We start from the raw sequence: 15,649 nt of genomic DNA, 5'->3' as shown, positions 1-15,649 counted from the left end.
TTTGCAATACAGCAGCTAGAGTAAAGAAATTTGCTGTGACGGGCGTATATTGTGACATTCTGGTACTCTTGTTGGGAAATATTTTCCTGCTTCTGGGACAGTATTTCGAATAGTCGAGCTTGGCTGTCTTACGGACAGCTCTTGTTATTGATAGAAATTATAGGAGAGATCGCCGTGACGTCACGCGTTAACATCTGTTTATCTGGTGGTTGGCAAAACAAATGATTTTAACACCGTTTGCGTATTGAATCAGAATTTTTAATTTTTAATAACTTTTTTGCTCATTTATGGATTTTCAAAATTCAAAAAGATTTGAAATACTAACAATCTTCATATTTTTGTATCCAAATATCTTTTTTCAATGAATAACCGTTTTAAATGACATATGATTTTAAAAGCGGCGTAGTGATTTTCACAACCTTTAGAAAAACAGTGTAAGTTAAGCGTTCATAATTAATCCATTTTATTTCGAAATAACAATTAAAAGTAATCAATAAATTGCTTGTTTTATAACCTTTCCATTGATCAAAAAATTATTTATGTAATTTGTGTTTTAAGAAAGTTTAGACCGTTTGAAAAACATCACTGTTTACAAAAAACATGGACGGTCGGTTTCTGCCCACCCGATCACTGTCTTATCAGTTCTAAAAATAGAATTTGTATACAAACACGATCTCTCCTATATACCTGTTTAAATTGTGACACATTAATCAACACCTGGCTTTGTTATATCATGCAATAAACAACAATCAACAGGGGTAAATAGGTGTGAAAATATCCGAAAACTGTTTTACAGATTTGTTATAAGCGAGGATTAGATTAATGTAAAGGATTTTTTGTTTGATTTTCTTTTACAGTAATAATACAATACAATACATATTGTATTGATTTTCTTTTATAAATCGGGAGATTTTGACTTATCTGGGTGATTGGGTTTTACGTCCAGAATCGGGAGAAATCCGACAGGATCGGGAGAGTTGGGATGTCTGCAGTTTGTTTGAAAAGAAAATATTGCATTGAAAATGCATTAGGTTGTTATTATAATATGACCAAGTCATAACTAAACATCCTTCTTCAAGATGGCCTCTTTTTTAATGCAATAATTGTCAAAAATGACAACATGAAAGGTGCATAGAAGCTGAATTGCATGCTTTGCATGTGTTTTTTTTATGCCTACATTCATTTTCAAATTAATCCACAACACGCATTGCATGCATGGTATTTTGGTATTTTCTTTAAATGACATAAGTCACCATTGAAATCAATTCCAGGATAAAATTAGTATTAATGTGGTATAAGAGTGGCCTGTATCAACTTTTTGGTTGGCTTACCTGCACTGGTGTCATGTATAGTAGTCCTTTTTTCCCTGTTAGTACACATAATGTATAATGTATGACTCTAAATTACAGGGAAGTATATTCCAAACATAAGAGGTAAGGAAGCATTAAATAAGGCTTATGCAAACAATTGTACACTGCGGAAGCAGATATGCACAGACTGAACCTGATACAACATCAATGCTTGCATATTGCTATATGCAAATGAAAAACTTATTTTCTTGCTTTAAATTTGTTATCCTTTGTGGACAGGATGCTGTTACATGGGACAGGTGTAACTTTGTTCTGTGTTACTCTTAGGTCCGGAATAGGTGTTCCCAGTATAACACTGCGTGCAAATTTACCCTGTTTCTTCTTTGTTTGATTTCTTTACTCTTTTTTTAGCTCACATGTCACAAAGTGACAAGGTGAGCTTTTGTGATCGCGCAGTGTCTGTCGTCCCTGCTTGCGTGCGTCCGTAAACTTTTGCTTGTGACCACTCTAGAGGTCACATTTTTCATGGGATCTTTATGAAAGTTGGTCAGAATGTTCTTCTTGATGATATCTAGGTCAATTTCGAAACTGGGTCACGTGCGGTCTAAAACTAGGTCAGTAGGTCTAAAAATAGAAAAACCTTGAAGTCTCTCTAGAGGCCATACTTTTCAATGAATCTTCATGAAAATTGGTCAGAATGTTCACCTTGATGATATCTAGGTGAAAGTTTGAAACTGGGTCACATGCCTTCAAAAACTAGGTCAGTAGGTCAAATAATAAAAAAACCTTGTGACCTCTCTAGAGGCCATTTTTTTCATGGGATCTGTATGAAAGTTCGTCTGAATGTTCATCTTGATGATATCTAGGTAAAGTTCGAAACTGGGTCAACTGCGGTCAAAAACTAGGTCAGTATGTCTAAAAATAAAAAACCTTGTGACCTCTCTAGAGGCCATACTTTCAAATGGATCTTCATGAAAATTGGTCAGAATGTTCACCTTGATGGTATCTAGGTCAAGTTTGAAACTGGGTCACATGCCATCAAAAACTAGATCAGTAGATCAAATAATAAAAAAAACCTTGTGACCTCTCTAGAGCCATATTTTTCATGGGATCTGTATGAAATTTGGTCTGAATATTCATCTTGATGATATCTAGGCCAAGTTTGAAACTGGGTCAACTGCGGTCAAAAACTAGGTCAGTAGGTCTAAAAATAGAAAAACCTTTTGACCTCTCTAGAGGCCATATTTGGTCAGAATGTTCACCTTGGTGATATCTAGGTAAGTTCGAAACTGGGCCAAAGGGGTCATATTTTTCATGAGATCTTCATGAAAATTGGTGAGAATGTTCACCTTGATGATATCTAGGTCCAGTCCAAAACTGGGTCATGTGCCTTCAAAAACTAGGTCATTAGGTCAAATAATAGAAAAACCTTGTGACCTCTCTAGAGGCCATATTTTTCAGTGGATCTTCATGAAAATTGGTCAGAATTTTTATCGTGATGATATCTAGGTCAAGTTCAAAACTGGGTCACATGAGCTCAAAAACTAGGTCACTGTGTCAAATAACAAAAAAAAAGACGTCATACTTCAAAACTGGGTCATGTGGGGACAGGTGAGCGATTCAGGACCATCATGGTCCTCTTGTTTATCAAGTATATCTGTCATTCTGTATTTCCTGACAGCTTATTGTTCAGTTTTAAGTCATTGGCTTAATTGACAATTGTTCACCTGAAACCTACCTCTTGAAGCTTACGTTTAGCTCAACTGATTTTTAGCTCACCTGTCACAAAGTGACAAGGTGAGCTTTTGTGATCGCGCTGTGTCCGTCGTGCGTCAGTGCGTCCGTAAACTTTTGTTTGTGACCACTCTAGAGGTCACATCTTTCATGGGATCTTTATGAAAGTTGGTCAGAATGTTCATCTTGATGATATCTAGGTCAAGTTTGAAACTGGGTCACGTGCCATCAAAAACTAGGTCAGTAGGTCTAAAAATAGAAAAACCTTGTGACCTCTCTAGAGGCCATATATTTCACAAGATCTTCATGAAAATTGGTCAGAATGTTCACCTTGATGATATCTAGGTCCAGTTCGAAACTGGGTCACGTGCCATCAAAAACTAGGTCAGTAGGTCTAAAAATAGAAAAATCTTGTGACCTCTCTAGAGGCCATATATTTCACAAGATCTTCATGAAAATTGGTCAGAACGTTCATCTTGATGATATCTAGGTCAAGTTCGAAACTGGGCCACGTGCCTTCAAAAACTAGGTCAGTAGGCCAAATAATAGAAAAACCTTATGACCTCTCTAAATGCCATATTTTTCATGGGATCTGTATGAAAATTAGTCTGAGTGTTCCTCTTGATGATATCTAGGTCAAGTTCGAAACTGGGTCACATGCGGTCAAAAACTAGGTCAGTAGGTCTAAAAATAGAAAAACCTTGTGACCTCTCTAGAGGCCATATATTTCACAAGATCTTCATGAAAATTGGTCAGAATGTTCACCTTGATGATATCTAGGTCAAGTTCGAAACTGGGTCACGTGCCATCAAAAACTAGGTCAGTAGATCTAAAAATAGAAAAACCTTGTGACCTCTCTATAGGCCATATATTTCATGAGATCTTCATGAAAATTGGTCAGAATGTTCACCTTGATGATATCTAGGTGAAGTTCGAAAGTTGGTCACGTGCCTTCAAAAACTAGGTCAGTAGGTCAAATAATAGAAAAACCTTGTGACCTCTCTAGAGGCCATATTTTTCATGGGATCTGTATGAAAATTGGTCTGAATGTTCATCTTGATGATATCTAGGTCAAGTTCGAAAGTGGGTCACGTGCCATCAAAAACTAAGTCAGTAGGTCAAATAATAGAAAAACCTTGTGACCTCTCTAAATGCCATATTTTTCACGGGATCTGTATGAAAATTGGTCTGAATGTTCATCTTGATGATATCTAGGTCAAGTTCGAAACTGGGTCAACTGCGGTCAAAAACTAGGTCAGTAGGTCTAAAAATAGAAAAGCGTTGTGACCTCTCTATAGGCCATCATAACTTGTGAATGGATCTTCATGAAAGTTGGTCAGAATGTTCACCTTGATGATATCTAGGTTAGGTTTGAAACGGGGTCACATGCCTTAAAAAACTAGGTCAGTAGGTCAAATAATAAAAAAAACCTTGTGACCTTTCTAGAGGCCATACTTTTCATGGGATCTGTATGAAAGTTGGTCTGAATGTTCATCTTGATGATATCTAGGTCAAATTTGAAACTGGGTCACGTGCGGTAAAAAACTAGGCCAGTAGGTCTAAAATTATTAAAATCTTTTGACCTCTCTAGAGGCCATATTTTTCAATGGATCTTCATGAAAATTGATCTGAATGTTCACCTTGATGATATCTTGGTCAATTTCGAAACCGGGTCACGTGCGGTCAAAAACTAGGCCAGTAGTTATAAAACTAGAAAAACCTTGTGACCGCTCTAGAGGCCATATTTTTCATGAGATCTTCATGAAAATTAGTGAGAATGTTCACCTTGATGATATCTAGGTAAAGTTCAAAACAGGGTCACGTACCTTCAAAAACTAGGTCAATAGGTCAAATAATAGAAAAACCTTGTTACCTCTCTAGAGACCATATTTTTCAATGGATCTTCATGAAAATTGGTCAGAATTTTTATCTTGATAATACCTAGGTCAAGTTCAAAACTAAGTCACTATGTCAAATAATAGAAAAAACGACATCATACTCAAAACTGGGTCATGTTTGAAGAGGTGAGCGATTCAGGACCATCATGGTGCTCTTGTTATAAAAATCAACAAGGTTTACTGATATCAGTGTCAGCATATGTTAAGATTTGTGTTAAGGACAGCTATAATAGTTATAGCTTTGACACTTTGCAAACTTCTTTTTTATTGTACTTGGCCAAGAAGCATAACTCTCTCTGGCATTTTTAGAATTATGCATATTTAGCATAGGTGGTTTGAATTTTTTATAGTTCCACTTTTTTTAAACGGAAAGAACTATAGCTTTGAAACTTTGTCCTCGTTGTTTATTATTATTATAATGTAAGGATGTAGGCCAAGAAGCATTACTCTCTTTTTTTTCTTGCATTTTGTTGGAATTATGGTCTTTTTATCTTAGGAAATTGGTATTTCTTGGTTAAGATTTCTTTTTAAGTATATTTTTTTTGAAAAACTATGATAGCTCTAGTATTGAAACTTTGTACACTTGTTAATCATTAGTAGATGAGTAAATCAGCCAGTAACTATAACTGTTGTCTTGCATATTGCCTGATGTCAGGCCCAAAATATCAGACGAGCTTTGGCAGTAGAAGGCTATGCTCTTGCTTATAATTTATAGTTCAGTAGAATGAAACTATTTGTTAATAATACACATGAAGTTTTAAGGGGTTAGTGACTGTTACTTTTATTCTAGCTTGTTTTGCCTTTGTTTTTGCTTATACTGGGACAAGTTGTCACACTAGTCCATTACTAAAACATGGAATGGAATAGAATGGAACTGTTGAAATAAATACATGAAACACTAAAACAGAACAGATAAATTTTGAGTATGGAAGAGTATTAAATATGGAACAAGTTAAAGTACAAGTTTTAATATTGAAAATATTTTATATAAGAAATCTATGAAAAAGCCCGCCCGCTTAGCTCAATAGGTAAGAGCGTTGGTCTACAGATCTCGGGGTCACGACTTCGATCCTCGGGCGGGGCGTATGTTCTCCGTGACTATTTGATAAACGACATTGTGTCTGATATCATTAGTCCTCCACCTCTGATTCATGTGGGGAAGTTGGCAGTTACTTGCGGAGAACAGGTTTGTACTGGTACAGAATCCAGGAACACTGGTTAGGTTAACTGCCTGCCGTTACATGACTGAAATACTGTTGAAAAACGGTGTTAAACCCAAAACAAACAAACAAACAAACAAACAAACAAAATCTATGAAAAATGTGATTTATATTTCTTAAATGTAAAAAACAACTTTCATGCTCTAAATTTGGAATCTGAAAAGATATGTTTAGTATACTTATGGAATAAACTGTGCAGAAGAACTTAAAAAAACACAGTATTGTCTATTTTTAGAATAGATAAGAGGAGAATTCTGGAATTCACAAGAAAATGACCTTAGAAATAGAATTTGTTCCTTCAATACAATATTAAAAAAAAGATTTATATGTTGCGGTAAATTCTGGAACAGTTACCTAGGCGACAATATGATAAACTTTGTTGGCAAATAAATTATAAGCAATACACATTCTATAAATTCAGGATGAGATGATGTTTCAAAAAAAATATACTTAAAAAGAAAATTCAATCATGGTGAAGGCCATGCTTTCAGTTAAAAATAACTGAATGTTAGTGGAAAAGGATGCTTTAAGTGTTAATGAACTATTAACACTGTTTAAGTATGAACAAACAACTGCCATAAAGTACACAGCCATATTTTAATAAACTTTAAATATGTTGAAGTGTACATTTTTTTAGCTCACCTGAGCACAAAGTGCTCAGTGTGAAGTATTGTGATCGCTTACCGTACGGCATCCATCCGTCCGTCCGTCGTCTGTCCACACTTTCCTTTAAACAACATCTCCTCCTAAACCAACAGGCCAATTTTGATGAAACTTAACAGAGATGTTCCTTGGATGGCCTTCTTTAAAAATTATTCAAAGAATTGAATTCCATGCAGAACTCTGGTTGCCATGGCAACCGAAAGGAAAAACTTTAAAAATCCTCTTCTCAAAAACCAGAAGCCCTAGAGCTTAGATATTTGATGTGAAGCATTGCCTAGTGGACCTCTACCAAATTTGTTCAAATCATGACATCGGGGTCAAAATTGACCCCGCCCCAGGGGTCACTTGATTTTACAAAGGAAAATCTTAAAAAATCTTCTTCTCAGAAACCAGAAGCCCTAGAGCTTAGTTATTTGACATATAGCATTGCCTAGTGGACCTCTACTAAGTTGTTCAAATCATGACCCCGGGATAAAAATTGACCTCGCCCCAGAGGTCACTTGATTTTACATAGATTTCTATAGGAAAATCTTCAAAAAAAAATTAAAAAATAAACCAGAAGGCCTAGAGCTTAGATATTTGACATGTAGCATTGCCTAGTGGACCTCTACAACATTTGTTCAAATCATGACCCCCGGGGTCAAAATTGACCCCGCCCCAGGGGTCACTTGATTTTATACAGGAAAATCTTCAAAAATTTTCTAAAAATAAACCAGTAGGCCTAGATCTTAGATATTTGACATGTAGCATTGCCTAATAGACTTCTACAAAAAAGTTTCAAATCATGACCCCCGGGGTCAAATTGACCCTACCCCATGGGGTTACTTGATTGTACATAGAAAAATCTTCAAAATTTTCTAAATATAAACCAGAATGCCTAGAGCTAAGATATTTGACTTGTAGCATTGCCTAGTGGACCTCTACAAAATTTGTTCAAATCATGACCCCCGGGGTCAAAATTGGCCCCGCCCCAGGGGTCACTTGATTTTATATAGGAAAATCTTAGATATTTGATATGTAGCATTGCCTATTAGGCTTCTACAAAATTTGTTCAAATCATGACCCCCGGGATCAAACTGACCCAGTTCCATGGGGTTACTTGATTGTACATAGAAAAATCTTCAAAATTTTCTAAAAATAAACCAGAAGGCCTAGAGCTTAGATATTTGACATGTAGCATTGCCTAGTGGACCTCTACAAAATTTGTTCAAATCTTGACCCCCAGGGTCAAATTGACCCAGCCCCAGGGGTTACTTGATTGTACATAGGGAAATCTTCATAAATTTGCTAAAAATAAACCAGAAGGCCTAGACCTTAAAGCTAAAATTAGCTAAGAAATTTGTTCAAGCAAGCAATCTACTCAGGTGAGCGATATAGGGCCATCATGGCCCTCTTGTTTTAGATTTCCCTGCACTGGTATACTTTCAGTTGCAATAGCCAGGGTTCATGACAACTTTTGTCTCTGAAGTATTTAAAAACAACCATACGCAGGTATTACGAAAGAAGTGTACTTCTAAATCCATGATTTGGACAGTGTCAGTGTCATTTATTATATTGGTAAAATTGTATCTGTGTGAAAACTGCAGCTGCCATTATATACATGCGATAAAATTGGTTTGCCCATGTAAATTCAGCCTCAAAATTTTGCATTTAAAAACTAAGAGTTTTGTAAAAAAGCATTACAGCTGCTACAAGACATTAAACTAGATTGTGAAAGTTCAAGCCAGGGTGATGTTTCTCTCAATAAACTGGAATTCTACACAAGTGTACAGAACAGATACAGGCGGAAGTAGAAGTGGAACACGGTGGAATAAGACCTATTGTAATGAGGGAGAGATACACAAATGGAACAGGTCTGGTATATGAGAAACTTGAAACTTGTGGGGGACATGGAAGTAAAAGATGGCGGTCACGTTGGTTGACGGTCAGCAGTTTAAAATGCTTAAACAACAAAGTAACGTTTATGACTCAGCTTGGTGACCTGCCTCATGAAGTGGAAATGACAACTGCAAATGTAGTCAAAACAAATGCAAATTTTCTTACAGTCAAAATTACAGATGTTTACAGAGAACAATTTTGATTGTGGACTGTATGCAGTAAGGAAAGTCACAACACTAGCATATTGTCTTACAAGTACATAAGCGTTTGTCTCATTCATTATGCATGGACACCTAATTGGATGTTTAGAAAACAAAAAAACAATGATTTTTCCAGTGGCTACAGGTAACAAAATCAACAAAAGACAAACTGTCTTACTGACATATTGTCTGTGCAGATGCCAGATATCGGAACCCAGTTACGTATTTTATGACAATTGTGAAGAAAAATACCATCCAGAATGTATTATGGTCAATAAAAGTATACATGATTCCTTGAAATTTGTTTGCCCAAAATGTACCTTTTAATAAATTGTGAAATAACAGTATAATAATGGTTGTTCCATTTTTAGCTTGACTATTCAAAGAATGGTAGAGCTATTTGACTCACCCTTTGGCCCGCGTCTGCATCCCGATTTGGTTAAGTTTTTGTATGTAAGCTAGTATCTCAGTAACCACTTGTGGGAATGGATTGAAACTTCACACAATTGTTCACTGTGATAAACTGACTTACATTGCACAGGTTCCACAACTCTATTTTGCTTTTTAGCTCGACTATTCATAGAATAGTAGAGCTATTGGACTCGCCCATGCGTCGGCGTCGGCGTCTGCGTCCGCGTCCCGATTTTGGTTAAGGTTTTGTATTTAAGCTGGTATCTCAGTAACCACTTGTGGGAATGGATTGAAACTTCACACACTTATTCACTGTGACAAACTGACTTACATTGCACAGGTTCCATAACTCTATTTTGCTTTTTTACAAAATTATGCCCCTTTTTTGACTTAGAAATTTTTGGTTAAGGTTTTGTATGTAAGCTGGTAACTCAGTAACCACTTGTGAGAATGGATTGAAACTTCACACACTTATTCACTGTGATGAACTGACCTACATTGCACAGGTTCCATAACTCTATTTTGCTTTTTTACAAAATTATGCCCCTTTTTTGACTTAGAAATTTTTGGTTAAGGTTTTGTATGTAAGCTAGTATCTCAGTACTTACTAATGGGAATGGATTGAAACTTCACACACTTGTTCACTGTCATGATCTAACATGCACTGTGAAGGTCCCATAACTCTACTTGGCATTTTTACAAAACTATGCCCCTTTGACTTAGCAGTTTTTGGTTAAGTTTTTGTATGTAAGCTGGTATCTCAGTATCCACAAATTGGAAAGGATTGAAACTTCACACACTTGTTCACTGTCGTGATATGACATGCAGTACAGAGGTTCAATACCTCTACTTTTCATTTTACAAAATTATGCCCCTTTTTCAACTTTTGTATTCATTCAGTTGACAAGGCTGTTGAATAGTCGAGCGTTGCTGTCCTCCGACAGCTCTTGTTTACAAAATTATGCCCCTTTTTCAACTTAGAAATTTTTGGTTAAGGTTTTGTATGTAAGCTGGTATCTCAGTACCCACTAATGGGAATGGATTGAAACTTCACACACTTATTCACTGTCATGATCTGACATGCACTGTGCAGGTCCCATAACACTACTTTGCAATATTTTTTTCAAAATTATGCCCCTTTTTCGACTTAGCAGTTTTTGGTTAAGTTTTTGTATGTAAGCTGGTATCTCAGTATCCACTAATGGGAATGGATTGAAACTTCACACACTTGTTCACTGTCATGATCTGACATGCACTATGCAGGTCCCATAACTCTCCTTTGCATTCTGTCAAAATTATTCCCCTTTTTCGACTTTGCAGTTTTTGGTTAAGTTTTTGAATGTAAGCTAGTATCTAAGTATCCATTAATGGGAAAGGATTGAAAGCTCTACAAAAACTGTTCAAAGAATTGAATTCCATGCAGAACTCTGGTTGCCATGGCAACCAAAAGGAAAACCTTTAAAAACCTTCTTCTCAAAAACCAGAAGCCTAGAGCTTAGGTATTTGGTGTGAAGCATTGCCTAGTGGTCCTCTACCAAATTTGTTCAAATCATGACCCCGGGGTCAAAATTGACCCTGCCCCAGGGGTCTCTTGATTTTACATAGGAAAATCTTAAAAAATCTTCTTCTCAAAAACCAGAAGCCCTAGAGCTTAGATATTTGACATATAGCATTGCCTAGTGGACCTCTACTAAAGTTGTTCAAATCATGACTCCGGGGTCAAAATTGACCCCGCCTCAGGGGTCACTTGATTTTACACAGGAAAATTTTCAATTTTTTTAAAAAATCAACCAGAAGGCCTAGAGCTTAGATATTTGACATGTTGCATTGCCTAGTGGACCTCTACAAAATTTGTTCAAATCATATCCCCTGGGGTCAAAATTGACCCCACCCCAGGGGTCACTTGATTTTACATAGGAAAATCTTCAAAAATTTTCTAAAAATAAACCAGAAGGCCTAGATCTTAGATATTTGACTTGTAGCATTGCCTAGTAGACTTCTACAAGATTTATTCAAATCATGACCCCTGTGGTCAAATTGACCCCGCCCCATGGGGTTACTTGATTGTACATAGAAAAGTCTTCAAAATTTTCTAAAAATAAACCAGAAGGCCTAGAGCTTAGATATTTGACATGTAGCATTGCCTAGTGGACCTCTACAAAATTTGTTCAAATCTTGACCCCCCCCCCCCCTCCAAGGGTCAAATTGACCCAGCCCCAGGGGTTACTTGATTGTACATAGGGAAATATGCCCAAATTTGCTATAAATAAACCAGAAGGCCTAGATCTTAGATATTTGATCTGTAACATTGCCTAGTAGACTTCTACAGACTTTGTTCAAATCATGACCCCTGGGTTAAAATTGGCCCCACCCTAGGGGTTACTTGATTGTACATCGGAAAATCTTCCAAAACATTTCTAAAAATCATCAGTTTGACATTTGAAACATGTAGCTAATATTACTCAGGTGAGCGATCCAGGGTCATCATGACCCTCTTGTTACAAAATTATGCCTCTTTTTTTATATGCCCGAAGGGACGTATTATGTTATGACGCTGGTGTCTGTCTGTCCTTTAGCAATTTCGTGTCCGCTCTGTAACTCTTGAACCCCTTGAAGGATTTCAAGGAAACTTTACACAAATGTTCACCACACCGAGACGATGTGCAGAGCGCATGTTTTGGATGTCTCGCTTCAAGGTCAAGGTCACACTTAGGAGTCAAAGGTCATATCACTTTGTTTCGTGTCCGCTCTGTAACTCTGGAACCCCTTGAAGGATTTCAAAAAAACTTGACACAAATGTTCACCACACCAAGACGACGTGCAGAGCGCATGTTCTGGATGACTTGCTTGAAGGTCAAGGTCACACTTAGGGGTCAAAAGTCATGTCAGTTTGTTTTGTGTCCGCTCTGTAACTCTTGAACTGCTGAAAGGATTTCAAAGAAACATGGCAGAAATGTTCACCACATTGTAACGATGTGCAGAGCGCATGTTCTGGATGACTCGCTTCAAGGTCAAGGTCACACTTAAGGGTCAAAGGTCATATATGACTTTCCTTTGTGTATATTGCTCTGCATTGCAGTGCTCTTGTTTTTATTTGGCAGATCTCTTTTTTGTACTTACAATAATTTTTTTTTTGAATTACTTCCCTTTTATGTTACTATAAATAGCTTATTTTGAAACTTTTTTATTATTGGCCATAGGGAAAAACCGAGACCACTTTTCTGTGGTACAACATGGATGGTACTTCCAATTTTAAGGTGTTTTTTTACATACCTGTACCTGATAAGGATTTTTTTGTAGACTTTGAATATTTTTTTTGTGGACTTAGATTTGTTTTTTGAAGTTTTCCTTTTGTTGTTCCAGTCCTTTGGGGCTACAACAGTCAAGTTCTTAAAATTTTGCTCCCATCCTATGATGTAAGCCTTCAGGCGTATATTGCCCCGCGTATATTGGCGGCGCTCTTGTCAACTTTTGTATTCATTTAATTGACAAGGCTGTTGAATAGTCGAGCATTGCTGTCCTACGACAGCTCTTGTCTTTCTTGTATTCTGTTATGAGTTGTTTCTTCATTGTTTTAGTGTTCCTTAAATACTGTTCTCTCTCATAGACTGGTATTAGTTCTATTTGTTTTGTTATGTTGCATTTCATACTGTCCCATGTTTTAGTAATGTCCATCACACAATGGCATGCTAATTTATGCTGGAGAGGCTTGTTTTGTTGCTTTCAGTTTGCTTTCATAGGCTGTTCCCAATATTTTGCATTGTGTATTGTCAAGGTTTGCTAGATTCAAGATAGTTTTATTTTTGCTAATATTGGCAAACTTTGCAAGTCATGAATTTAAAGGTGAATCTGCTCATCTTTCATTTGAATATTTCATCTTCTGATATTAACTTAAGCTGTGTATGGTATAATTCTCATCAAATGTTTTTGACTGAGTTAAATGTACAGACTGTGTATGTAGAGCTGTTTTCTGAATTACAGTACTATGGTGAAGCTATTAAAGTCGTTTGAAAAAAATGTGCATACTATTTATAAACTCAACATTATGAGATATGGGATAATTACTAATGATGAAATTTCCGTTAATATATCAAAATTTTATTGAGTTAAAATTACTCTGCTTTGATTGATGACATTTTGTTTCAGTACTTTGATCGTTTCTTGCACAGAACATAAATAGCTTTGCCATAGTGTAACAGTCATTTGTTAAACTTAACATCTATTGTGTACTGTACAATACTGTTTATGCATACAAACATTTTTATTTTGTGTTAACTTATATTCTGTTTATTAGCTCGACTATTCAAAGAATAAACTTGCAGCTATTCTACTCACCCTGGCGTCGGCGTCACACCTTTGTTAAAGTTTTGCATGCAAGTACATACAGCTATCATTTAAAGGCATATAGCTTTGAAACTTACTTTTTCTTTTTCTAGGTCAACCAACCTCACTGGGTCAAGTTCCATAACTCTGACATGTATTTTGAGCAAATTATGCCACCTTTTGGACTTAGAAAATCCTGGTTAAAGTTTTACATGCAAGTTACTATCTCCAAAACTAATGCAGATATTGAATTGAAACTTCAAATGTGTCTTCAGGGTTATAAAACTAGTTGATAGCATCAAGTCCCATAACTCTGACCTGCATTTTGGCCAAATTTTGCCCCTTTTGGACTTAGAAAATCCTGGTTAAAGTTTTGTGTGCAAGTACATACAGCTATTACTAAAAGGCATATAGATTTGAAACATTTTTTTTCCTTTTTAGCTCATCTGATTTTTTGAAAAAAAAATGATGAGTTATTGTCATCACTTGAGCAGTTGTTGACATCGGAGTCTGCGTCGGCATTGCCTGGTTAAGTTTTATGTTTAGGTCAGCTTTTCTCCTAAACTATCAAAGCTATTGCTTTGAAACATGGAATACTTGTTCACCATCATAAGCTGACCATGTATAGCAAGAAACATAACTCCATCTTGCTTTTTGCAAGATTTATGGCCCCTTTTGTACTTAGAAAATATCAGTTTTCTTGGTTAAGTTTTATGTTAAGGTCAGCTTTTATCCTAAACTATCAAAGCTATTGCTTTCAAACTTGCAACACTTGTTCACCATCATAAGCTGACCCTGTACAGCAAGAAACATAACTCCATCCTGCTGTTTGCAAGAATTATTGCCCCTTTTGGACTTAGAAAATCAGATTTCTTGGTTAAGTTTTATGTTTAGGTCAACTTTTTCTCTTAAACTATCAAAGCTATTGCTTTGAAACTTGCAACACTTGTTCACCATCATAAGCTGACCCTGTACAGCAAGCAACATAACTCAATCCTGCTTTTTGCAATAATTATTGCCCCTTTTGGACTTGGAAAATATCAGATTTCTTGGTTAAGTTTTATGTTTAGGTCATTTTTTTCTCTTAAACTATCAAAGCTATTGCTTTAAAACTTGCAACAGTTTTTCACCATCATAAGTGGACACTGTACATCAAGAAACATAACTCTATCCTGCTTTTGCAAGAATAATGGCCCTTTTTAGACTTAGAAAATCATGGGTAGGACATTATTTCTTTTATACAAAAAAAATCAGATGAGCATTAACACCCGCAAGGCGGTGCTCTTGTTTAGATCAATTACCAACCTCACTGGGTCAAGTCCCATAACTCTGACATGTATTTTGAGCAAATTATGCCCCCTTTTGTATTTAGAAAATAATGGTTAAAGTTTTACATGCAAGTTACTGTCTCCAAAACTAATGCAAATATTGAATTGAAACTTCACATGTGTCTTTGGGGTTATAAAACTAGTTGATAACATCAAGTCCCATAACTCTGACCTGCATTTTGGCCAAATTATGCCCCCTTTGGACTAAGAAAATCCTGGTTAAAGTTTTGCGTGCAAGTGCATACAGCTGTTACTTAAAGGCATATAGATTTGAAACTTATTTTTTCTTTTTCTAGATCAATTACCAACCTCACTGGATCAAGTCCCATAACTCTGACATGTATTTTGGGCAAACTAAGTCCTTTTGGACTTAGAAAATTCTGGTTAAAGTTTTACATGCAAGTTAGCCTGCCCGCTTAGCTCAGTAGGTAAGAGCGTTGGTCTACGGATCGCGGGGTCGCGAGTTCGATCCTCGGGCGGGGCGTATGTTCTCCGTGACTATTTGATAAACGACATTGTGTCTGAAATCATTAGTCCTCAACCTCTGATTCATGTGGGGAAGTTGGCAGTTACTTGCAGAGAACAGGTTTGTACTGGTAACTCCAGGAACACTAGTTAGGTTAACTGCCCGCGGTTATATAGCTTAAATACTGTTGAAAAACGGCGTTAAACCCAAAACAAACA

At 36.4% G+C, this 15,649-nt stretch overlaps 1 protein-coding gene across 1 annotated transcript in view; it reads left to right on the top strand.

Moving 5' to 3' along the window:
- Window positions 1-15,649, top strand: part of LOC123536678 (GATOR complex protein Iml1-like) — a 126,746-nt gene that overhangs the window by 74,271 nt on the left and 36,826 nt on the right. The window contains exon 26 of the mRNA XM_053527889.1: window positions 1,410-1,433. Coding sequence (XP_053383864.1) covers window positions 1,410-1,433 — 24 coding nt within the window. The remainder of the gene's footprint in view (window positions 1-1,409; window positions 1,434-15,649) is intronic.

The sequence above is a fragment of the Mercenaria mercenaria genome, chromosome 17, assembly GCF_021730395.1.
Source record: "Mercenaria mercenaria strain notata chromosome 17, MADL_Memer_1, whole genome shotgun sequence".
Lineage (NCBI taxonomy): Eukaryota > Metazoa > Mollusca > Bivalvia > Venerida > Veneridae > Mercenaria > Mercenaria mercenaria.
This window is presented reverse-complemented; position numbering and strand designations above follow the sequence as displayed.